The sequence below is a fragment of the Parasteatoda tepidariorum genome, chromosome 12 (assembly GCF_982258835.1).
Source record: "Parasteatoda tepidariorum strain Cologne lab strain chromosome 12, Ptep-v5.0, whole genome shotgun sequence".
Classification (NCBI taxonomy): Eukaryota; Metazoa; Arthropoda; class Arachnida; order Araneae; family Theridiidae; genus Parasteatoda; species Parasteatoda tepidariorum.
This window is the reverse complement of record NC_141766.1, coordinates 17,138,327-17,164,044: the sequence shown is the minus strand read 5'-3', so window position 1 is coordinate 17,164,044 and position 25,718 is coordinate 17,138,327. Positions and strand designations below refer to the sequence as shown.

General features: G+C 29.0%; 1 protein-coding gene across 4 annotated transcripts in view; it reads left to right on the top strand.

Moving 5' to 3' along the window:
* Positions 1 to 17,477, top strand: part of ck (unconventional myosin-VIIa ck) — an 89,290-nt gene extending 71,813 nt beyond the window's left edge. For all 4 annotated transcript variants that reach the window (XM_016072360.5, XM_016072361.4, XM_087155973.1 and 1 more), the window contains 17 exons: positions 2,347 to 2,591; positions 2,819 to 2,982; positions 4,126 to 4,438; positions 5,948 to 6,114; positions 6,453 to 6,544; positions 6,683 to 6,744; positions 6,821 to 6,973; positions 7,403 to 7,508; positions 8,084 to 8,198; positions 8,297 to 8,383; positions 8,967 to 9,073; positions 9,174 to 9,292; positions 9,972 to 10,038; positions 12,074 to 12,190; positions 13,916 to 13,999; positions 15,568 to 15,687; positions 16,462 to 17,477. In XM_016072360.5, coding sequence (XP_015927846.1) covers positions 2,347 to 2,591; positions 2,819 to 2,982; positions 4,126 to 4,438; positions 5,948 to 6,114; positions 6,453 to 6,544; positions 6,683 to 6,744; positions 6,821 to 6,973; positions 7,403 to 7,508; positions 8,084 to 8,198; positions 8,297 to 8,383; positions 8,967 to 9,073; positions 9,174 to 9,292; positions 9,972 to 10,038; positions 12,074 to 12,190; positions 13,916 to 13,999; positions 15,568 to 15,687; positions 16,462 to 16,551 — 2,208 coding nt within the window. In that variant the 3' untranslated portion in view covers positions 16,552 to 17,477. The remainder of the gene's footprint in view (positions 1 to 2,346; positions 2,592 to 2,818; positions 2,983 to 4,125; positions 4,439 to 5,947; positions 6,115 to 6,452; positions 6,545 to 6,682; positions 6,745 to 6,820; positions 6,974 to 7,402; positions 7,509 to 8,083; positions 8,199 to 8,296; positions 8,384 to 8,966; positions 9,074 to 9,173; positions 9,293 to 9,971; positions 10,039 to 12,073; positions 12,191 to 13,915; positions 14,000 to 15,567; positions 15,688 to 16,461) is intronic.
* The last annotated feature ends 8,241 nt before the right edge of the window (positions 17,478 to 25,718 follow it).

Here is a 25,718-nt window from a genome sequence, read left to right as displayed (position 1 = left end):
ATTAATCTGAAGAATTAAGAATGTTGATGAAAAATAGTTGGTGAGAATGTAATAATAGAACTCGTGGCAGATTTGCAGCGATATTACATGGTTTGTGCAGAATGTTACATGGTTTTTGCAGAAAGATTTTTCTTTGTGAAATAAAAAAATTTCGTTTGCTTTTCTTCATAAATGTTTGAAGAATTTTTTTTCTGCAGAATTATATTCAAAAGATGCCTTTCTTCTGCATCGGATGTGATAGAAATGCTCACGATTTTTCTGTTCCCTCTTCAGAAAAAGAAATTGATAATGAATTCAGTAGAATTTCAAATAAATAATAACAAAAATCCGAAATAGCAAAAGTTTTGTGGATAGTTTGTTCTAGAAATCATATTCTTTCCTTCATTTTTTTAAAACATCATATTAATAAAATATGATTGAGTATGAGCAAACCAATTTATCAAAGCAGTACATTTGTCCCTTTTATTTTTTTATTTAGTTTAAATAAAATACATCCAATATATTTCACACATGAAAATTCTAAATCACGCGTTTGAAACTTCACTTTATCATCAATCACAACTCTCGCTGATTCCGTCATAAATATTTATAGTATTTTGATCATTCTTTTTGACAATTATTGCATTGTTATGAATTTTTACTTTCTTTTTTGGTTTTTTTGAAATTTATATGTTTTTTACAGCTTAGTTATTATTAATATTCTCTTGTTTTTTTTTAATATAAATATATTGATATTCTTACGGCACATGGAGTTCAAATCGCGGATCCTAGAAATCACTCTTTGACACACTCGGTTTGCGTAGATATCGTATGGAACAAGAGCTTGTTTCCTTATTTTATGCACATTTTATTTATTTTTAAGCCATGGAAACTGTATTATTTCTTAGTTTCCATAAATTCAATTTAATTATTTGATTGCTCTTATTTAAATTTCCTGCAACTAAATGTATTAATCTGTAGTTCAAATTAAAAATTTATTCAATTTACTCATTTCATAAATATTTCTGAAACATTTTAGTTTTTAAATAATTCTTCTTAAAACTTTCACCTGCATCCATAAACAAATATAGAGTAACGTCCCATATCCGGGTGTCCCTTTTCCGGAAGGGTTGATTTCCCGGACACTTTTTAACAAGCAAAATAAACATATCTCTTCATCTTCCCCTCTCTTTAAAAAAATAGGCCTTTTGACACGTTTTTTCTTTTCTAGCTTCTAGTGATTTATGCATTGAACCCATAAACATACCTGCCAACTTTTGGTTTCTTCCTTTATGATTTTTCCCTGTGGTAGTAAAATGGAATTCAAATTTCAATTATAAGCAAAGAAATACGCTGTATGTAAAAAGTCTTTAGCTGACAACCATGATAGTAACACTTATTATGTATATGCTTAATTTTTTTTAAGAATAGTGGTGATCAAAATCATTTAAAAAATAAGTTTATAAAAGAAAAAATAGTATAGATTTACTACCACTTTAAATATAAAAATAAAATTTTACGCCAAATGCGTAAAAGTTGGCAGGTATGCATAAATGAACAGAAAGGGGAAAAGAAGATCTACCGAGGCCATCACATGACTGTTAGTGAATGCAGGAAAGGAGGGAGATTTATTTTCAAAAGAGCACAACTGAGTCCCCTCCCCCCTTCTTTCCTATGCAGCTGGCTAGTAAACGAGGCAATTCCTAGAACCTTTTTATTAGAGTGTTAGGGAAAGAAGAAATACTGTGCAGAAAACGTAATGTGAAGGGGGAGTCACTTTCAGTCACACAAGAAAAAATAAAGAAAATCCAATCAGCATGCCGTGCCTTTATGCTTGATTGATAGCCAAATATGGGAGAGAAAATAAGAATTTGTCACTTCCCCGCCCTCAACTTGAATAACAAATAAGGAGGAAGTAAATTTTTCTCCTCTACCTACCCACTGTAATGAATGAAGGGAATTTCCCCTTCTTGCTTGAATCGTTCTAGTTCAAATTAGCGGAGAGAGCAACTAATATTTTCATAACTGTCAAAAAAATTTTCGTTTTCTTTATTTTAAGCAAAAATAATTTTTTTCTGATATTTTGTTTTTGATTGATTGGATATCAATTAAATATTAAAACATTACTGCTGAAAAATAATGTTTATTTTTTCTTCTTCTTGGATTCAGGTCGTTTATTAGATCGTTTTAAGCTTTGTTTACCTTAGGGGTCTATTATACGGAAAATCTAATATACGGACTTCTGGTAGTCCCACCGATTCCGGATACGCGACTCTCCACCCTATATCGAATGTTTAATAATAGTTTTTATTCATCATTTAAAAATTTTCCAATTATATTTTACTTATGCTTCTTGTTTTATTATAGAGTTATTATTATCGTGACAGAGTTCCTATTCCTAGAGTCAAAGAAGATGTAGTTGATTATGCAAAATTTAAATGGCCCCTTCTATTTTCACGTTTTTATGAAGCTTTGAGATCTGCTGGACCTCATTTACCGAAAAATGATGTAATTTTAGCCATTAATTGGACTGGAGTTTATGTTGTTGATGATCAAGAACAAGTACTATTGGAGCTTTCATTTCCAGAAATTACCTCCATTATAAGTCAGAGGTACATAATTACCATATATTTATTTGAAATACCTTTTTACTGCATTATGTTTTACTTTATTTACTGTTATCTGATAGTATATGCCCATGAATTGAATGAAAGTTATAATATACCCTCATTTATTGAGAAATATAAATTGGTAAAAATTATTCTTTTTTTACATTTATAACTAACCACACATTAATTATTAATTCAATTGTAAATTACCATAATTTATCTCTTTTTAGGGGTACCAGGCCTTTTCTTCAAAGTTTTTGTATCAGTACTGTTAGAGGGGAAGAATTTACATTTCAATCACCTAATTCTGATGACATCAGAGAACTTGTAGAGTTCTTTCTAGAAGGCTTGAAAAAACGAGCTAGATATGTCATTGCTCTCCAAGATTATAAAGGTATTGTTATGAATTAAGTTTTTTCCATTATAGGTTACATTGTTTAAATATACTCTTTAAGTCAGATTACTCCTGGTGCTTTGAAATTAAATGTCATATAGATGTCATATTTTACTGTTATTTCTTTATAAGTAACTATATTTGTGAACTGTTTACATATATTGTGTTGAACAAATATGAGTATGTTATACAGAGAAGTAAATTTAGAAATATATATGCTAGAAGTATATAATATTTATTCCTACAAACCACTTATTTCCAAATGTTTTAAATATTTTCTGCTACATGATTTTCATACAACCTGAAGAATATCTGTAATCTCTAAAAGCAGATAAAAAAACTTATGTGCATGTAAAATTGTGATATTTTGCATTCAAAATATTGTGATAGTTATAACTACTTATCAGTGTAAAAAGGATTTACTCTTCACGAAATACTAATAAAGGAATATAAATCTATTATTAAGTATGTAAGAATTTCCTTAAAATTAGCAATTTACTGTGAACTATGCAACTTATTTTACACTGTTTTCATCTAACAAAGTTATACAATCATAACAAATATTCATTGTATTGTCTTCAATAAAATTAAATAGCTTAATTATCTTTTTGTTTATTTAATTGTGTGTGATTATTTGAGACTTGCATGATAATATTCGCTTGTTTTCAACATGTTTTGTAATATTCAACTTGGTTTAGAATTTCAAGTTCTATGTTTAAGTAGTCTTGAACATTTATTTAATTTAATTATGTGGAATTTAGAAGAAAATTGGCTGACAATAAGATAGTTTGACCCCCTCATTCTGTACAAGTTATTGACCTTTGCAAAAGAAAAAAAAGAGCAGTGTTTCAACTTTTGGTGAATTTTTTTTTTAATCAAAAATTATGGCTGTTAATAAATTTTTAATTTTTATCGTGATGATGCTTCAGTTTCTTCAGCTCTTTGCTCAGGTTATACTGTTAAAGAGTTAATTTTAAAAGGATATTTTTTTTTAAAAAAATAAGAGTTTTTAATGTGTGATATTTTAATACAGTGCTTTTACTTTACTTGTCTATGAATGAAGGATCTATTTAATTTTCAAATTTAATATAAATAAATATGTTTCGTATGAAAATAATTTTCTTTTGATTAAAATTTTTTCAGGTGATAATCCATCATTTCTTAGTTTCACTCAAGGGGACCTTATTTTACTTGATGATTCTCACACTGGAGAAAGTGTGGCTGCTAATAACTGGGCTGCTGGAAGAAATGAAAGATCTAACGAAAGAGGAGATTTTCCGTCTGAGTTTGTTTATGTTTTGCCTGCTCTTGTGAAACCTCCAAATAATATATTAGCTCTATTTTCGCACGATGGAAATGAACAAGGTAAAAGGCTCTTCATTCACGGACCCAAAAATGGACCAGAGCCTGTTGATAAACCTCATACTCTTGAAGAATATTCAATTGACCACTTTAGGTGAGTTTTAGGTGTCAATATATTATTAACAATCAAAACTAGTTTGTTACTAGTTACAAAAACATTTTGTTTTTTGCTGTTGGTTTGTATAGCTTCCAAGAATTTAAATGTAAATGACTCTGCTATTAAATGATTAGCATAAACCAGGTGTCCCAAAAATGACTGATGGATTTTACGGACCATGATAAAAATATAATTTTTGTGGCATTATGCGAGAGAAACATGGGAATTTTATCGGGTGCAATTAATCGTGTGCAATTTAATCGGGTGAAATTTCCTTGTTTTTTCAAGTATAATACCTTTTTTATTGATTTTCAAAATCCATCAGTCATTTTTGTAAGATTTGGTACAAATGATCATATACTAATTAATGGTTTGATTAAATGCACTAAAAAATTAATGTGCATTTAATGTATAAAGGGTATGCATACATTGGCATGTAGGAAGTAACTCCTCACAATTTGAGGAATTATTCGAAAAAAATTATTTCCCTCAAGCGTTACTCTGGTATAGTGCTACCACTACTGTTGCAGATTTTATAAGCCTGAGAAATACAGGAAAATGAAAATTGCTAATACTTCAATGAAAATTAAACTACTAGCTTAAAAACTTTGAGCTATCTTGGTATTTTTAGGGCAATTCAAAACAGTTTTATGAATACCTATGGTTAACTTATTTCCTTACTTTTTCCTACTATTGATATTGTTTATAGTTTTGTGATTTTTATTATTATCACTATATCTTTCAAATGTTGTTAATTATTTTGCTGTATGTAAAAGAACTACGACTGAAGGAAGAGAAGAGTTACTTTTTACAGATTTAGTATGTACGCTGTATGAATACCAAAATTCTCCATGAACAAAATAATTCAGATATCAGTTATTTTAGAAGCCAATGATTTAACAGTTAAAATTTAAATTTCCATTAATCAATTTATAAGACTTATGTTTGAGTGATATCTTATTCCATATAATATTACAATGCGAATACAAATTATCTCCTAAAATGTTATTGAGCTGTATAATGTTTGCATTAATAAAATATCATTGATATTCTTAAGACTGTCAAAAAATTGTCAAGGAGGCAACAAAATATTCAAATGACATATCTTTCTTAACTCAGACAAAACGAGTTTTCATCACTAGATAAAAAAAAAGTTTGGCTATTATATACAAAACAATTACCCAAAATTAGAGCGATAGCTCTTTAATTCACATTTTTTTAATACCAACAAGTACTATTAGTTATTAAAATTACCTATTTTGACTGACTCCTTTTTGAATGCTGTGATGCCAATTACTAATTTATTCAATTATACATTTGAGTAATTGTCACACATACGCTAGATATGCTTTCAAATATTTAATGTATTTTGTTATATATTGTAATATAAATCCACAATTTTAAACTTGAATCTTTGAGCAACTACTTTTGTTACATTATATTCACATCATACCCATTGATAAATTCAGTTTAATTTTTATCACAATTTTTTCTCTGTATTTGCAGGCTTCCACCAAAGAGAACGATTCCAAGAACATTAACATTATCATCTGCGAGAAAAAGGGATAATGACCAACTATGGCGTCATTCAAGAGAACCTATTAAACAACCTTTACTGAAAAAACTACTTAATAAAGAAGAGCTTTGTCAAGAAGCCTGTTTTGCATTTAATGATATCCTTTAAATGTTGCTTTATTTTTAAATAAGTTTTAAGTAAAATTCATTATTATTTATGTATATTTTATTTTTTTAATCTAGTTAAAAATATGCATTATTTCAAATAAAGCTAACCAATTTGAATTAAGCGGAAAAATGGATATACCTTAGATTTGGTTTTCTAAACAAGAATCTTCCTCATTGAGATACTAAATAAAGTTCTTGTTTATAAAACTCAAACTATAATATGTCTATTTTTATGCTTTATTCTTTCCTATTTTTATGCTTTATTCTGGCATATCATAAAGCATATCCTATCCTCATTTAGATACATTATTACCTTAACATGTTTTACCATTATTAAAATATATGGGTGATCTGCCCTCCAGGCGGACAAGAACTGGAAATGAATTAACAGATCAAATATATGATGGACCTTTAAAGCATGTGAGTTTTGTTTTTAATTCTTGTCATATTGCTAGCCAAAATTCTAAATGTTTGTATTTTATGGTCTTTATTTGTTTTTGTTCATTCAGTCTTATTTGTTATCAAAATCAATTTAACAACAAAATTATTTTATTTTAGGAAATTTTGAGAGATGAAATATACTGCCAAATTATGAAACAACTAACTGATAACAAAAATAGGTAGTTTTCTTTATTTATTCCTTTATATGAATAATGCTGTTAGAAATTGTATCTTACATTATATATAACTTTCAAGGTTAAGTGAGGAAAGAGGATGGGAACTTATGTGGCTTGCAACTGGTTTATTTGCACCTAGCCAAATACTTCTGAAAGAGTTAACTTCCTTCTTGAGAACAAGAAGACATCCAATTGCTGTTGATTCCTTACAACGTCTTCAAAAAACTCTTAGGTATCTAATTCATACTGTGTCTGTTTTATTTTCATAACATATATTTTAGTTAAATTAAAATGTTTGCTAAAATTAGTTGAAATGATATCTTAATTTCATAATAAATATATGAAATCATGTTGTTGAAATGATATTTTAATTACACATAGTTAAACTTATGTCTTTAATGACTAATTGTTCAAAATGCTAATGTTATATCATTCTATTGACTAATTATGTATTTTTCCTTAGTTTATTAGAAACTTAAATCATTAAATGCCATCTTATTCATCGATGAAATAAAAATTTTAAGTCTGGTTATGTTTCTTTTCTAAATTAAACCTGAATTATCCATTATATTAACAAGTGTACACTGATATTATTAGTTGATTTGATTAAGGTTTTTATGTTTAATACATATATTTGCTGATATATTAATTCTCTTTGAAGGACTGGTCAAAGAAAATATCCCCCTCATTTGGTGGAAGTAGAAGCAATTCAACATAAAACCACTCAAATATTTCACAAAGTTTACTTTCCTGATGATACTGATGAGGTAATGTTGTGTAAAAAGTTTTACGATGTAAAAAAATATTTTAGCTCAAAAATTTGTTGGCTTTTTTATTTTGTATGTTTAACTTTTTTATGTATCATATAGCTTCATATGAAAGCATTGCACTATGTTGTACATTTATTTTTTGTGTAGAAATTCATAAGCAATTGACATGATTTTTAAGCTATAATTTTTGAATTGCATAAGTATATTCTAGAAGCAAAATATACTATTAAGAGTTAAAATTCCTGAACTATAACTTTAAAAAAATCTTAAGTAGTTATTAGTTTTTGAACTAAAATCATTTGGTAGGTTTTTATGTATAAAATCATGGGTGTAAACGATTTTGAAAAGACTTAATCCTTCATATATTTACAGTTCTGAAAAATTATTGTGTATTTTTTTGTACTTTTTAAAGAGGAAGACAAATTAAAAATAGAATATGAGATTAAAATGAGTTTCTTACTATTATGATTTGATAATTTGTAAACTCAGCTGTAAAATTTTATTATTCAAGACTTGCTAACGTATTAATTAATAGATATTTCAAAATATTTGTGAAATAATTATCATTTTAGGCTTTTGAAGTTGATTCCAGTACTCGAGCAAAAGATTTTTGCCAAAACATATCTCAACGTTTGAATTTAAGATCTGCAGAAGGCTTTAGTCTATTTGTCAAAATAGCAGACAAAGGTAAAAAGAGGTGTCTTTTTTTTAAAAAATAAATAAATAAATTTTAAGTATTGTTTAATTTTTTAAAGCATAAACTCAATGAAATTACTTTCATCTAGTTATTAGTGTGCCGGAGGGAGATTTCTTTTTTGATTTTGTTCGACATTTAACGGATTGGATAAGGAAAGCTAGACCTACTAGAGATGGTATGATTTTGGCTCTTCCATATTAATAATATTAAAAGATATACATAATATTGATTTAAAATAAAATGTGAAGCAGAAGCAGTTTATGACACTGAACATATTCTTTGAAATTATCTTGTCCTATCATCTTAACCAATATTATCCCTTCCCTTTACCATTGAATAAATTGTATTATTAATTAATATATATATATATATCTATTAAATTTTTAGGCATGTTAATTTGTTTTATTTATTGATCATGATGTCACAAGTCTGTATTAGAATTAAGCTTATAAAATAGCAAAGACAAAACTGAAAGTTATTTAGAGTGGTTTATTTCCCTCTTCTTTAGTTAGACATAAGCACTTTTGAGATTATTGTAAGTTATAAATTCTTTCCTTTATTGACAAATGCATATTTATTGTTTGTTTTATATTAAAATGTTTAAAATTGCTCTTAATTTGCTGCTTAAATTTTTTCTTAAGTTTCTGTAAGGATCACCAATTATAGTTTTGCTAAGGGTTTAAGCCAGGGATACTTAATAAACAAGGTTTAAATTATTATTTAAACCAGTAATAAAATTATAACATTTTCTTTTAAAGGTTCGATACCACAATTTACTTATCAAGTGTTCTTTATGAAAAAGCTGTGGACAAACACTGTTCCTGGCAAAGATAGGAATGCTGATATCATATTTCATTACCATCAGGTAATATAAATGTTTTATATGCATCTATTATTTTGAAATTAAACAATGTTGTGACTATTAATTGTGACAAAATTGTGACTATTATTTTTACATTATTTAGGAATTGCCAAAATTATTAAGAGGTTATCATAAGTGTAGTAAAGAAGAAGCTGCTAGATTAGCTGCTCTTATTTACAGAGTGCGATATGGAGAAAGCAAAGTTGAACTTCAAGGCATACCGTAAGATGACATGACAATGTTCATTTAGTGTTTTATTTGTCTTTCTGTTGAATTTAATACTATGTTCAATTTGTCATCTGGGAATAACTATTTTGGCAAAATTTTTGCTCTAACTGTGAGTTTCTGGTTAATTTTATTTAAAAGGCATTTTCCCTTTTATAAGCTAGTTCAAATTGGTAAAATCCAAAAACTTTCTGAAATATTTAATAAAGCATTATTAAACTTTTTTTTAATACCTCTCAGGAGATTTACCTTTTTCATGTAATTATGGGTCCCATAACTTAAGGAGACCGCAGTGATATTTCCTTATTTTATTTATTAGTTTAAAACCCTGTTTGGCTTCATAACATTAAGAATATGAAACTGTTGGAATTTGATGCTTTCTATCCAATTCGGGCTCTTATAGCATTGAAATCTACATTCAATCCCTTAATCTGTTGTGTGCAGTGAATTTGTAAAAAAATATCTCATCTGTGCAATTGTAGTGTGAAAAATATCCATCATTTTTAACACTGCGATTATGCTAGCTGATAATATTTTACTGAATTGGAATTCCCAAAAACATATAACTCTCACAGTAGCATATTAATTTTATTAGATCTTTTATTTGAATTATATTGTCAAATCATCGTTTATTAACATTTCATTTGGTGCTTTATAAAGATATACTTCGTTTTAGAAATATGCTGAGAGAAATGATTCCCGCTGATCTATTGAAAGCTCAAACTGCAAATGACTGGAAAAGGGTAATTTTAAATTTTCTTAATTCACTATTATTTTTGTTGAGCATTTATTATTTACTGAATTCTTAATTGATTTATTTTAAACCATTTCACTATTTTGCTATACCAAGCAAAATGCTGTACCTACAATTTGAAATTGTATTGAATTATTGTTATTAGAAAATTTTTGTTAGGCAAATGAAGTACAATTATTAAATTTAACATAGCTAATTTAGTTGTGTTTTTAAATAAAAGCGACTTATCAACCTGTGCTGTACTTCAATCTCATTCCAGTCAAAGCTGTCTTCCCAGTGACACAACTCTTGGTACTAATCTAGAGCTAAGATTTCATAGTCAAAGGTAGATAAGAAGTATTTAAAAAGAAAGGTTTCCCCAACAAAAACTTTTTTTTGGATATACTGTGCAAAATTATTTTATTTTAAATCAGATTTTTCCATTTTTATCTTTGATGCAGGCATCATTACTTAAATGAATGGATAATTTTGTAGAGAAAAAAATGCTGCACTTGTATGACTGTCATGAGCACCAGTAGATATGTCTTAAATTTATATATTATTGTAGAAGGTTGTTTGCCGTTTTTAAGTGTTACATCTTCTAAAGGAAAATAATGTGTTTAAGTTGGTGGTGAATGGGAAAGAAAATTCTGAAGTACTGTATTTTTAAGTTGCTCTTCTGATATGGCTTTAAAATCAAGACATTCTAATGAAATAGTGTCTATTTCTATTCTTTATAAAGCATCAGCTCCAATGTTATCAGAGCCTTTAATATGGCCTATATCAGCGGAAAATTTGCTAATGAAGTCGAGATGAGGAAATTGCCTCAGAGAACACTTTTCCGGTTTTTGACTGATGGCATAAGTCAGAGGTTTTTGATCTGTGTAGATCGTAAAAACTCTACCTTAGAGCATATATCTGAATTTATTAATTACCAAATATATGGCCAATAATTCTTGATCATATGTGGACCAATTTTTCTGACTCTTAGTGAGTTTAATTTATAGAAAAGCAATAGGTTCTCATCTATTATTTTGTAATTGCATTAAAGAACCACCGACCGCTACATCCAATGTGTCAGTAAAAAGACTTAAAGTAGCATTAAAAATAGAGTGTCTAAGAAGTGTGGCTTCAGTGATAGCTTGTTTGACTGCTGAAAATGCTCTTTCAGATTGCTCATCCCAATTAAGAGGGTCTTTGGTTTTATTGGATGAATTTTTGCGTTTCTTTTTATTTGCATCACCTATGCTTGTAATATTACTGTTCATTATGAATTTCTTGTAAGATCCAGAATTAAAATTTTATAATATAATCCAAATTTTTTTAAAAATTTCACTCAATTTGAAACGTTTGTTTGATGATTTAAAACGTTTGCTTCAACATCAAGCTCATAATTGATAGAATTGCTTGGAATTTTATAAGATATTAAGTCAGTATATTGAAAAAAAATTATGCTAATTGATTTCAAATTTATTTGTTAGCCAAATTTATTTTTAATCAATCGCAAATTTAATTTAAAATAAATATTTTTTATTGTTTATATTATTGGTTTTATTAAATCACTTTATTAATGTCATTGACTGACTCACTTTAAATTCCTGGATTATAGCTAAGTCTGTTATACACATATACTTCTTAGTTATGCCTGTAATATTTTGTAAAAACCATCATTAATATTAAAATTAATTTATGAAACTGAAAAAATAAAGTGTTTTAATAGTTTTTTAGTTTAGGGTATCGCATTTGGTAAAAGTAATAAAACTGAGGCTTTTAATTGTTTTTTTATTACATTTTAAACATAACTTGTTTTATAGATTCGATCAATTGGTTTTAATTTTCTTTTAAAACCATTTTTGAAATTTTTTATACAATTCCAATTATATACATATATAGCTAAATTTCTCACATGTTTTCTTAAGTTATATTACATTATCCTTGCACTAACTTCACACTTAATTCTAACTTTTCATTGATATGCATTGCAAAAGATTGTCTTTGAAAAGAAAAATTTATATCCTATGAATATATTTTAATTCTTGTTTCAGTCCATTGTTGCTGCATACAACCAAGATGCTGGCATGAGTCCAGAAGAAAGTAAAGTCAATTTTCTCAAAGTAATTTTCAAGTGGCCTACATTTGGATCTGCCTTTTTTGAAGTTAAGGTAATTCCACCTACTTTTTGTAAAATTTTTATTTTAATAGAAAGATGCTGATCTTTTGTCTTTTCAAAATTTCTTAATATATATCTGGTAATATATTTATAATTTTACAAGATTATTCTTTTATATTTACAGTGCAATTTTTTTATTGGGCAACTTTGTTGTTGTTATTATCATTAGAAAATATAACTTTTATGGAAATATCTTGCCTGCATTTTATTTAATATGACAGAGTTAACTATTAATCTTGGAGTATTCTTCACCGGGAATGTTTCTTAATAAAATTTTAAAATAATATGGAACAGAGCCAGTTTAACCTTACTTGCTTGCTTTAAATTATAGATAAAAGAAGTTAAATGTATGCAGTTAAGAAGTCTAGCCTTTCATGATTATCTATTTAGATTAATATCATAAGGAAGGAAAGAATTCATATCTTTTTTGTAAGAGTTTTAAGAAAAATTATTTTTTGAATACTATAAATGCTTCAAAATTTTATGCATTTTTTAAGTATTCATTAATATTTAATACAATGGTTAAACACTTTTTTTAACCTCTTCTCTCTGTAAATAATGATAGCGCCTCAGTTATGCGTTTCAAATAAATATCCATAAAAAGTATTACTTTGTACAAAATATACCTGAAAAATGATAAACTATTATAAACTGAAAGTTGCAGAAGTAAGTAACAGTTGCAAAAGCAAGAATGCTGATTTTTAATCATAGTTCCGAAGCCACGAAATAGAAAGAATCACAGAAAAGCTACTTCCAAAATGGTCTTTTCTTCATATAAAAAAATCTTAATTTTCTTTTTGAAACTATTAAGTTACTCTATCGATAATTTTAGAAATCTCTTTTCTAAGAATTTTTTTTTCTTTTCAAATTACTACAAAATTTATAGCGAACTAAAAATATACTTGTTAAGTACAGCGTTTCCTTTACGGAGAGACAAACAATAGAATTAAGTTAGTGAATTGTGGAGTTGGTGTTTGTAGTTGAATATGACAAACAATTAACTTGTCAAAATCATTTTTCATTTTAGCAGAGTTGCTTTCCTAAATCAAGAAAAGAGGGTTATGTTTGTGCTGAAACAAGTAGTAGGGAAAACTGTGTAGTGTTCAGTAATAAAAACATTTCAATCTTCATCAGCACCATAATACAGAATTAACTAACATTATCTAATTGGGGAAACTTGTTTTCGCAACAGCTATGCATCTTTTAAATATTTTTATTTGTGGCCATTACATTATTTTTTGCGTTGGTGCTAATACTTTTTTGGACATAACATTTTATGTTTTACAATATTAATTTTATCATGTGTTATAAATATTTTTTCATATCATTTTTAAATTTTTTTATATATTTCAGAAAAATTTGTTTGCTTCAAAAACAATTTAAACATAATTTCATGAAAAACTTGAGAAAGTATTTCAATTTTTATTGTTTTTTACTTTTTTCTTTGTAAAATAAGTTTTCTTCTTCTTTATTTTATTTTTTATAAACAAAATAAATCAAGTAAGAAAATAATAGTTTTTCAGTTGGTATCAGTTAGTTCAGTTCAGTTCAAAGTATTTTGTAAAGATATAAAAACTAATATTTTTGTATGTTTTGTTTAAAAAAATAACTTGGGTTTGAAGAAAATTAATTATGAAATTATTAAGTTAAATTGCTTTCTCTTAAAAATTTGATCTATACTTTTAGCATTAACTGAGCATAATTTTTCATTTTACAGCAAACAACAGATCCTAATTTCCCCGAACAGTTGTTGATAGCAATCAATAAACATGGCGTGAGTTTGATTGATCCATCCTCAAAAGTATGCATCCTTATATTTAATATCATTTTCATGCATTTTTTTCGTACTTTTTGTTTTGCAATAGTTGATTATTTTGTAATGTATGCTGGCTAGTGGTTACATTTACCTTCCTATAGACCTTCATGTTAAAATTATCTTTTTACCTGTATGCTTTCTTGTAAAGCAGACCAATTTCTTTTATGTTATTTGATAAGGAAACAGTGTACAAAAACGAAGCAATATTTGACAATTTTGAAAGTTCCAAAGAAAATTATCAATTAAATTACAAATTTCAATATTGGTTGTTTTGTTCTACTTTTATTTATTTTGTATATCCAACAGTATTTTATAACTGTAACAAGAAATGATAAATTACAAAATATTTATTTGGCTGTATTAAATATTTAGCTGTTTTTACATTTTAAATACCATTACAGACACACCTCTATGTTTATTACAACTATTGTTATATGAATTCTTATCTTTGAAAATTACCTAAGCTTTAGTTGTAAGGTACAACACTATCCAGAACATCTTTTATTCTTCTTACAGAAATTTCTTTATGTTTTTTTATTTATTTATTTACTGTTTTTTTTACATTTCCAAATATTATTAATAAAACAATAAGAAGCATTTCCAACACAGACTAATAATTTTTGAAGGAAGAAAAATAGTATGTAAAATTTTCAAATTATGTCCAAGAAAATAATATCTAGTAAATTCTTTAAAATTATGAAATTTATAATCGATATTAGCAACCACACATAAAAGTCATTGAACTGAATTACGTATATTGAATACTTTTTTATATCAGAAGATAGCCTTACTAAGCTGTTAACCTACAACTAGCCAGGTAGTGTTTAAAAATGAAGACTTTCACTCATTTGCTTTGACGATGTCAAGAGATTTTAAAACATTAAAGGTGATTGATTAGAAACAGCATGCATCTGTTAGACTTCTTTAGAAGAAACTTCTTAGGAAAGCTTTATATTGTTGTTCCGAGTAGAATGAAAAAGAATCTATTTGTATCCTTAAAAAATATACCTCAATTATTAGAAGCAGAGTTTTTACAATCTGTTTTAGTTTCAATGACACCCATACAAGAATAACTGCTTAATTGCTTACGCAACTTCTTTAGTTATAGGATACACTATTTTTATACAGTTTAATTAGGTGACATATCTTTATTTAAAGGTCATTTGTTTCAACAGTATTTAAGTTATTTCTGGTTTTGTTTATAGGTACATTATTGGCCAGTGACAAGGTTACTTAAATTTTAAAAGATCACTACTTAAAATAAATGTTTCTTGTATTTAAAAGCAATTCATTGTATGAATAACACTTGTATTAGTTGAGTATTAAAATGATCACTGAAACGAAAAATTTTTATCCCTGGAGAAATCACAGTAATGCTATAAAATGCTTTTCTGATAAACAAAAGAATATTGTTGTTTTAAAAGGAAATTTTAAAAAATTTTCCTAATGACTTGACTGTTAAAGAAATGAAATAAACCTAGATTTGTTAATAAATGAGTTTCAATTATACATTTTTCAGTAAAAATTAATGCTCTGTTTTTGTTTTCTTTTAGGACATACTAGTCACTCATCCATTTACCCGCATATCAAATTGGAGTAGCGGTAATACTTACTTTCATATGACCATTGGCAATTTAGTAAGAGGGAACAAGTTACTGTGTGAAACACCTTTGGTAAGTAGAACCCCAAACCATTTTTCATTTTAAAACAAAATAACGTAAGGAGATAAAGTTAATTATGTTTCTTTTTTTATTATTTAGTTTATATTGTTTAAAAAAATTTAAATCCTTTAATATTTAAGAGGAATATCACTGTTAAATTTTCATTAATGTTTTAAAAAAATTGCAGAATGAATGCTTAAAAATATTCTTTAAAAGAATAAAATGAAATTTGTATAAATGGCAGGGATATATCAAATACTTTATAAGATAAATGTAACTGGACTAAATAATCCTCTACATACTTTAAATGTAATTTTCTCATGTCTCTTTTATATGAGCTCCATAATTTTGTGTTGCTTTCTTTCTGACAGCATCACATATCTTGCTAACAACTAACTACACTCCTGCTTATTCAGAACAGACTATTATCTAGTATCTTTACCTAATTATATTTTTATGCTTCATTAGATAATGCTTCTTAACAAATCACTCATAAAATGTTAGACTTTTTCACTTAGGTGCCATTATTATTAGCATCAAATCCTTTTACATTGTCACTGCATTTTCTCCCCTTTCTTATTCAAATTTTTTAAAAGGAGGAAGAAGACTTACAATTAGGACAAAATTACACATTTTGTTTGAATACAAATAAAAAAAACTTTTAATTTAAAACTTTTATTTTAATCAAATTCTCTCTACAATTGTTATGAGTTTTATTTAGTTGATTTATAAAACTCCTGTATAAATTTGAGACAAGTATATGTTAATATATTTGTTTATTTATAGGGCTATAAAATGGACGATTTACTGACATCATATATTAGTCTAATGTTAAGCAATATGAACAAGCAAAGAACGATTAGAGTAAAGCAATAACTGCATCCATTTATACTTACAAATGTATACCTGCTGCTGGCTCAGCATGGTGGTTTAAACTATACACTTTGCCATTAAAAAGTTCTTAATTTTGTGCCCATAACTTATGTGAAGAAAAGTTAAAAAGCTATATTTCTGTTTCAAATTTAACAAAATGTTGTTGAATGTACTGTTTTATTACCACTTTGTGCTAACAGCATTTTTGTGAAATATTTTTATGTTAAATGACTAAAATGAAATGCATTTTATGTTTAGTATTATTCATATTTAAATGTTTGATGACTGACTTGTTGAATGTATGATATTGTATTTTTTATTTTGCATTTTTAAAAATTCAGTAGTTTTCCATCTAAAATAAAGACATTCCATTTATATATTATGGCCATATCACTTTTGAATCAGGCCAAAGATTGAACTTTACAAAACCTTGTTTTATATATATATATATATATAATGAGGTCATTCTATTTTTAAAAGTTTTATCATTCCATTCTTCCGTCCATTTTATATTGTTTATTGCCTTCATAAATTTTCTACAGCATACTGTATTAAAAAATTTTAGAAACAATTACATGTTCAATGAGCTTTCCTAATCGTAAGAAATAAATCTTTTTTATCGTTAAATCTTCTTGCACTATTTATTCACAAAGAACAAATTGTATAAAATGTAACATATTTATGTTTGAAAAGTTACATTTTGTTAAATGTTTTTAATTGATATTAACATTGTTTATAGAATTTTAAATCAAATATATTTTATCTAAAAATATCTTTTCAGAATCTAGATTTTTTTGTTATGCATTTATTTATAAAACTATAATTACATAAAATTCTGTTACAATTAGCTGTGTAACAGATATTTGTTTGCTCTTCTGTACTTTTTATTTGTTATAGTTTTTAAATGTTGAATAAAAAGTAAACTATTATTTGTCATCTTTTATTTTGTGTATATTTTAAAAATAGTTTTTTGTTAACATATTAACGATGCATGCCTTAATATATTGTATGTCTTTTCGTATTAGAATTTGTACTGTAATCTCATATTATACCATTTGCAATTATTAGATCATAAGAGCTAGTCGTAATTATTTGTTATATATTTTGATAGCTTGCAATATGATTATGTGCAATCACGATAACATGCATCTATAATTACTTGTCACATCTTTTGATTACATAGTTGGTAACATGAATATAACCATGATTACCTACATCACATATAACCATGATTACCTGTGTAGCATATAACCATGTTGCTGTAATTGGCATCTAACTCTGGAAAGGTCGTAGAAAACGTCCCATTTAAGGACTTCATACTGCCGCAATTAGTGTCACTTGAAGAATCAAGCTCTAAATACGAAAGTTTTTTTACAACTCTAAACCTAATACAAGTGGTCTTTTTCCATTTTTTTCTTGTTATAAATTAAAAAGATGCTTAAAGAAGTGCTGTAGACAAAGTTGTATTATCTGTGACCTCTATTCGGGGATAGTGACGTTCATTTCAGGGGAAAACGTCAAATTTCGGACAGTTTAGGGGAGCATAAAAATAAGCGATAAAACTGCAACAAGAAATTGCCCGTTAAAATTTTTTTAAATTAATCGGGATACAAAAAAGATATGAATTATTCATTCTATTGCATTTATGGAGGATTATTGAATTAGAATTAAAAGTAACTGAACTTTGTCAGATTTAGGCACATTGACCTTAATTAAATTTCCTGTCGTTTGCCTGTGGTCTTTCACTTATGAAGATAATTTTAAAATATTGGAGTTTGAAATATTATTCTCACCACTCTGTGGTCAGATTGACAGGCAAATAACAAGAGAAATCGTTTGGTCAACAGATTATGTGAACAAAATATAAATAAATAAAACTGCTAGATTTTTTCGTTAATCTGCTTCTCTGACTATTTGTAAATTTTCTATAAAATTAGTGAACAATACAAATCAATATAAAATGTTGTGCCTTTAAAGTAATCACTTAAATACAAAAATCACTTTCTGATGTTAATTTTCACAAAAATGAAATCAAATTGAATCACAAAAAATGGTTCAATTATAAAGGTAATTTGTTATTAATTCAAAATTTTAATTTACTGTACATTCAAGGTATTAATTTAATATTTTTGATTGTAATAAATTAAATAATGCGATATTAATTTTGTTTTAGGCTCACGACTTGTTCAAATTTACAAATTACAGAAAACTCTTACTAATGGTATAGCTACGCTTGAACACAACCCAATAATAAAACTTCCTGGAATATTAAGCCTGTTCTCTCATCGCCCCTTAAGCATAACTTAAGGGGAGAGATACACCGGAAGTTCTTTAAACAAAATTTCCGGTTTTAGGAAGCTTGTTATTGTTTACATTCAGTCAACCGTCCATTACGTGTGTAACGGTAGGGGAATTATAATTTTGACATGGGAATTTCAGAACATCTTCGAGTAAAGATTTATACACCTTAATTAATACGTTAAATTTAGAAGATGGGTAGAGAGCAATAATTTTTAGCGATGGTTTTTTAGAACGGTCAACTAGTTTCTTTGCTTTTAAATCAAGTATCATACCAAAATGATGTAGCAAAGTCCTAAGTTTGGTAGTGAAACATCAATTGTAAATGCAGGGCCCGACTTAGCTTCATTAGGGCCTGGGGCAAAAACTTCTTTGCGGGGGAGGCACTGCTTCAGTAATGAAGAACCAAAGCTTATGGAGGTATTTAAATTTTCATCTCATACGTATATAACAAAAAAATTGTTTAGAACCTAAAATACCTATTAAGTCCCCTCCTCCAATGGTCAGACGAAATATCATTCTGTCCATTTTATTGATTTTCTGACAATTCTATGTAAATCAAGCCGAATGCTGATTTCTGACTGTTATTTTCAGATTGTTAACTTTGACATCTAGCTGCGAAAAATTCCTATCCTTGCTGACATTAGGGCAAGATTTAGCAAAATTTTAGCAGTTATGATGGCTTAATTAAGCTAATCAGAAGCCTGTATTTTTGTGAACATATTGCATTTCACGATATGTAAAAATACAGCTTTTGATTGGTCAAATTTGTCCATCGTAATTGCGAGCTGAATTCCGCCCTAGAAAGCCATGGATTTACGAAATATAGATTTTTTGCGTTCATACGATGGATTCACTAAAAGAAGCTAACATAAAACTGACGGATTTTTCACTGCACTGATATTTTGTTTAAAAAAAGTTCAATAAAGAAAGAAACCTAAAATAAACTTTCTATTTAATATTGGGTATTGGGCCCCCCTCTGATGTGGGCCCAGGGCAACTGCCCCGTATACCCTTGCCTTTGTCAGGCTCTCTGTAAATATCCATGGAAAAATACAGCATAGATCAATATTTTTCAATAATCGTTCTCTGAATGCATCGATTTTGGAACCGTTAGCAGTTACTAAATAGAAAACAGTTGTAGGTTTCTTGCGTTCCGATAAAGTAGAAATTATAACACTTAAATCTGTGTCAACAAGAAATTTTATTTCTTCTAATTCCCAAGTAGCACATGGATATTGTAACAGCTTTAATCTACATCAACCGACATTGTCAATATCGAAGAAAATCGACACTGTGTGAAAGATGTTGTACGATTCCCGTCGATTTCACGTTAAAAGTCTCTTTGTAAAACGTTTCATTTTAAACTTTATTATGTTCTTAAATCAAAATTAATCATTTAAAAGGCAAAAAATGACGTCAAATTGTTATAATTCCAAAAAATAAGTTTCAAATTTAAATTTAAAGATATCCGGACAATATTTAATATCAATATTGTGATCGCTTTTTTGTCACGACATCGATGGATATCTCTTAATACCGAAATAAACGATATACCACGCGCTGCCACAACCGTAGCCAGTTAAGATGCTGTTCATCATTTATCCGCTACGCGTGCGGTTTATTTATCTTTTGTCTTCTTATATTAAAGTCCCGCAGTGGACTGATCGTTAAGACACGGTTCCCAGCAGATCACCGAAGTCAAGCATCACTGGCTGCGGTCAGTGTGCGGGTGGGTGACCACTTGGATCAGCCTGCGTAGGGGCCGAGGGTGTGCGGTATTGGTCCTCGTTAAACTGTTCTACCGTAAAGTGCTCGACTTCGCGCGCAGGTCGTCGGGCTACCGAAGCGGGGGAGCCATCCCCTCCGCAGAGGATCAAAATTGTGATGGAATGTCTTCGGATCATCCTCAGGGATGTTTCCCAGACCGTCGCCAATAGCCCATTGTGCAGCTCTAGTGCGACGTAAATGAACAACAACAACATCTTATATTAAAATCAGCATAAGATTTATATCTCAACACAATTTTTCATAAAAAAAAGAAAGAAAGCGAGAGTTATTACGGCCTTCAGCGCTTGACCAACTAGTTTTCCTGAAATGTAAAAGGCTTGACGCATATGTATAACATTTCGCGATAAAGCTACTTAATATTCTGTTGCTTTATCACCAAATTTGAATTATACCAACAAAACTTATTCTCCGTTGAACGGCTTGACGAATCATCTCGTTTCCCCGAAATTGATCTATTGCGAGTATGCATAAGAAGCTTGTGGGCTTTTTTTATTTTATTTATTTCTATTACTTGTTCCTGCATATCATTAATATTTCGAGTCTAATTATCTAAATTTGGTAATTGCGTTTTTAATTCAGTAGCATAAACAATTGGAAACAGACTTTACATCGGCTATTTTATCAGAAATCAGGGTTCAAAAAATTAGTAGTCGTTAGTCATAATTTTCCACGAAAAACTTAAATTTTACTCCTAGAAAATTACAACCTGGTTACTAACTAATTGAAACTAACGACCCCTTAAAACTGACATAATTTAATGACGAACACAAAAAAAAACATACACAAAATACTAACACGACAAACACAATACCTATTTGTACGACATATTGAGTCCCGCAGTGGACTGATCGTTACGACACGGTTCCCAGCAGATCACCGAAGTCAAGCATCACTGGCTGCGGTCAGTGTGCGGGTGGGTGACCACTTGGATCAGCCTGCGTAGGGACCGAGGGTGTGCGGTATCGGTCCTCGTTAAACTGTTCTACCGTAAAGTGCTCGACTTCGCGCGCAGGTCGTCGGGCTACCAAAGCGGGGGAGCCATCCCCTCCGCAGAGGATCAAAATTGTGATGGAATGTCTTCGGATTATCCTCGGGGATGTTTCCCAGACCGTCGCCAATAGCCCATTGTGCAGCTCTAGTGCGACGTTAATGAACAACAACAACAACAACGACATATTAAAGCGAACTAAACTGCATGTAACATTTACTAATCACGTGACATTTTAAATTGAAATATAGATGGCAGCACACAATTCTTTAAACAGAAACACAAACAGTCGTCATTTTTGACACCAAGCTTTTAAAAAATTTTTGCTCCTGCAATTCAACTTCTGGCCGAGCTATATATGAGAGGCAGGAAGTCAAGAATATGACGTAACACGCTCAGAATACCTGCGGTTGTACGGACCGAAGGAATGGGTATGACATCATGTACCTGAGTCTCCTCCTCCTTCGATGCTTTTGGCCCTGAAATCAGTATTTCTCATTTCTTTCGTCCAGAATAGAGTCACATTCGTATTCATGCATTTTAAAAATCACACATCGCAATTCGATTCACGCTATTAAAAAAAAATCATACATCACGATTCGTACTCACTCGACTTATAAGTCACAAATCATGATTTATATTCACGTGCTTTAAAAATCATACATCGTGATTCGTATTCACACGATTTAAAAAGCACATCGCTATTTGTTCTCAAACAATTTAAAATTAACACATTACGATTCGTATATTTAGTCGATTAAAAAATTTTGAGTTGAAAACAAAGTTAACTGAGTTAAGACCAAAAATAATTGAATTGGAGAATGAAATGGTGCCCATTGTTTGCAAGGAAAAGATAATGACAGATTAATACTAGGCATTTCAAAAAGGGGAACCACATAAAAGTTGTTCTGATGTTATTAGTTATGACTGAAAAGAAAATTATTATTGCCTCCAAAAAACTTGGAACTTCCTCCTATGATATAGCTGAATTATAATTATCAATTAATTATAATTTAGCTATATCACATGATATATCTAGATTATAATTACTTAATAATTATATAATATAATTAAATATTAAATTAATTATATATTTAATTATATATTATATATTAAATTATATATTTAATTATATAATGTAATTAAAAACATATTATAATTAAAAGATTGCTTCAGATTCAAAACTGGAAAAGGAGTGGCATTTTAAAATTTAGGTAAAAAATTCAACTTTTTTTTAAAAATAGTTAATTATGTTTCTCTCCTTTTTTAAATATGTTAACCCCTTATAATAAAACATAATTAAAACTTTTTTCCGAAAACATAAGTTTCTGCAATTGTGCAGCTGTAAGCAGCTTTCACTTACCTAAGGAATGGTTTCTAAGGTATAGTTTCAGATTTAAAGAATGAGAGAGATAATTCCTTATCGTTCATTAATTATACAGAAATCGTTCATTTATGATGATATCATTTAATGATGACAGAAAAGAAAAATCTTAAATTTTCACTCGATTTCTATTTTATTTGGAATATTTATTTAGTTTAAAAAAGAAAAAAAATGGACTTCGTCTTGCTAGTTGGTTATTATTATTTATTGTTATTGTTCACTTTTTTCTTCTGAAATCTGCTGTTTGCGAGTTTTTGCTGCTGGGCCCATGGTGAAAAAAAGGATCCCAAGAAATTTTAAAACATGGTTCATGGGTTCCGTTCCGAGGTATGATCTAGGCCAGGGATGGGCAAACTACGGCCCGCGGGCCAACTGTGGCCCGCCGGAAGGTTTTATCCGGCCCGCGGATATAATTTTAATTTGCCGATCAGTGGCAATATACATAAACAATATACATCCATTTTCTTGTCAACTATTTAAAATTATTTCTGTTTTTCCTTTTTTAACAAAGTACTGATGACCTTTTTACTTTCTCTATTTTTGTTCTACAAAACATAAATTGATGGAAATAGTTAGCACAGACAGCTTCAATTGGTAAAATGTTGAAAGCAGAAGTTCTTCATAGAATAGTCTTAGATTGGCTCTAACTAGCGTTTGTCTTTCTCGAGGAATCTAATATAGGTAAATTGTACTTCACATTTGGCAGACTACGCATTTTAAGATCCAACGAGCGGACAATCTAACAATCATCTGAAGCAGTTGTTTCTAAATATGCCAAAGTTTTACAAATCATTACCAAAAGCTAGTTTCCAAAATTTAATATTTCATGCCCAGAAAATCAGCTCTATGTTTGCTTAATCTTATATATGTGAACAAGAGTTTTCAACTTTGAACCTTAGAAAGAATCATTTCAGAAGTGGACTAACAGAAAAGCATTTAGCCTTGTTCCGTAAAATAGGCACATCTCGCTTCGAACCTTAATATAAGGAACTTTTAAAAACGAAATCGCAATTTCATTCATCTAACTAAATATTTAAATTAAAACTTGTATATCGCTTTTTTTTTTAAATTTTGAAAGTTTTATTTGTCCCACCAAACATTTTTTTCTCGATTTTTGGCCCTCGACCAAAAAAGTTTGCCCATCCCTGATCTAGGCACAACATATTTTAAAAGAAATAATAAAATTACGCACCAATTCGTTAGAGTATCTTGCTGAGAATCGATAATTCAGCTATAACGTAACTAAAACTAAACAGCTCATTTAAATCAACTTTTTTAAATAAAAATTTTGTAATCAATTTATTAAAATTAGGTTTGTAGGTACTCCAATCAGGGTTTATACATACTTTCATCATACATTTCGTAACTATAAGTGCCATTTGTCCAAAATTAGATACGAAGATAAACAGATTCTTCTTTATTATGCTTATATTTTATTAATATAGCGGAACCTCGATTAACTCTTAGCAATGGGACCGGACTTATTTTTCATAATCAGAAAATGAAAAATTAGATTCGATTTTAATTAACAGAAGTATTCTGATGAAAAATGTTGGGATAATCGAAGTTCAACTATATTTATTTTTAATCAGGGATTTATTAATTACTTCAAAATAATATTTTAAAATTATTTTTAGATAAAATTTATTAATTGTTTTAAATTAAGCTTCAACAGTTATTTTAAATGAAAAATTATATCTTTTTGAATTAAGTCCCGCAAGGAATTTTAAAATAAAATCTTTAAATTTCAATAAATTGAATTTTATTAAGTGTTTAGAATTGCAATTTTGTATATGTATTTAATTAAAATTAAAATTTAGGAATTAGTTTTACTTTAAATTGAATGTAGGAAATATTCTTAAAGTTAAATTAAAATTTAATTATTTTATTAAGCTTTATAGCTCATAAAGAGGAATTTATTCCATCAAAAATTTAATTCATTCTCAAATTCATAAATTATTGTAACTTTGCCGGTAGTAAACTGATCGTTAAGACACGGTTCCGAGCAGATCACCGAAGTCAGGCATCACTGGCTGCAGTCAGTGTGCGGATGGGTGACCACTTGGATCAGTCTGCGTAGGGAACGAGGGTATGCGGTTTTGGTGTTCATTAAACTGTTCTACCTTAAAGTGCTCGACTTCGAGTGCATGACGTCGGGCTACCGAAGCGGGGGTGCATCCCCTCTGCAGAGGATCAAAATTGGGATGACATGTCTTCGGATCATCCTGAGGGATGTTTCCCAGCAGACCGTCGCCAATAACCCATTGCGCAGCTTTAGTGAGACGTAAATGATGTTGTTGCAGTTTATTTACGTCGCACTAGAGCTGTACAATGAGCTATTGGCGACAGTCTGGGAAACATCCCTGAGGATGATCCGAAGATATGCCATCACAATTTTGATCCTCTGCAGAGGGGATGGCACCCCCGCTTCGGTAGCCCAACGACCTGCACGCGAAGTCAAGCACTTTACGGTAGAACAGTTTAACGAGGACCAATACCGCTCACCCTCGGTCCCTACACAGACTGATCCAAGTGGTCACCCACCCGCACACTGACCGTAGTCAGTGATGCTTGACTTCGGTGATCTGCTGGGAACCGTGTCGTAACGATCAGTCCACTGCGGGACGTGACGTAAATGAACTACAACAACAACAACTGTAACTTTGCACTTCCGAAAATGTAAATTAAAATGGACAATTTATTTTTCTT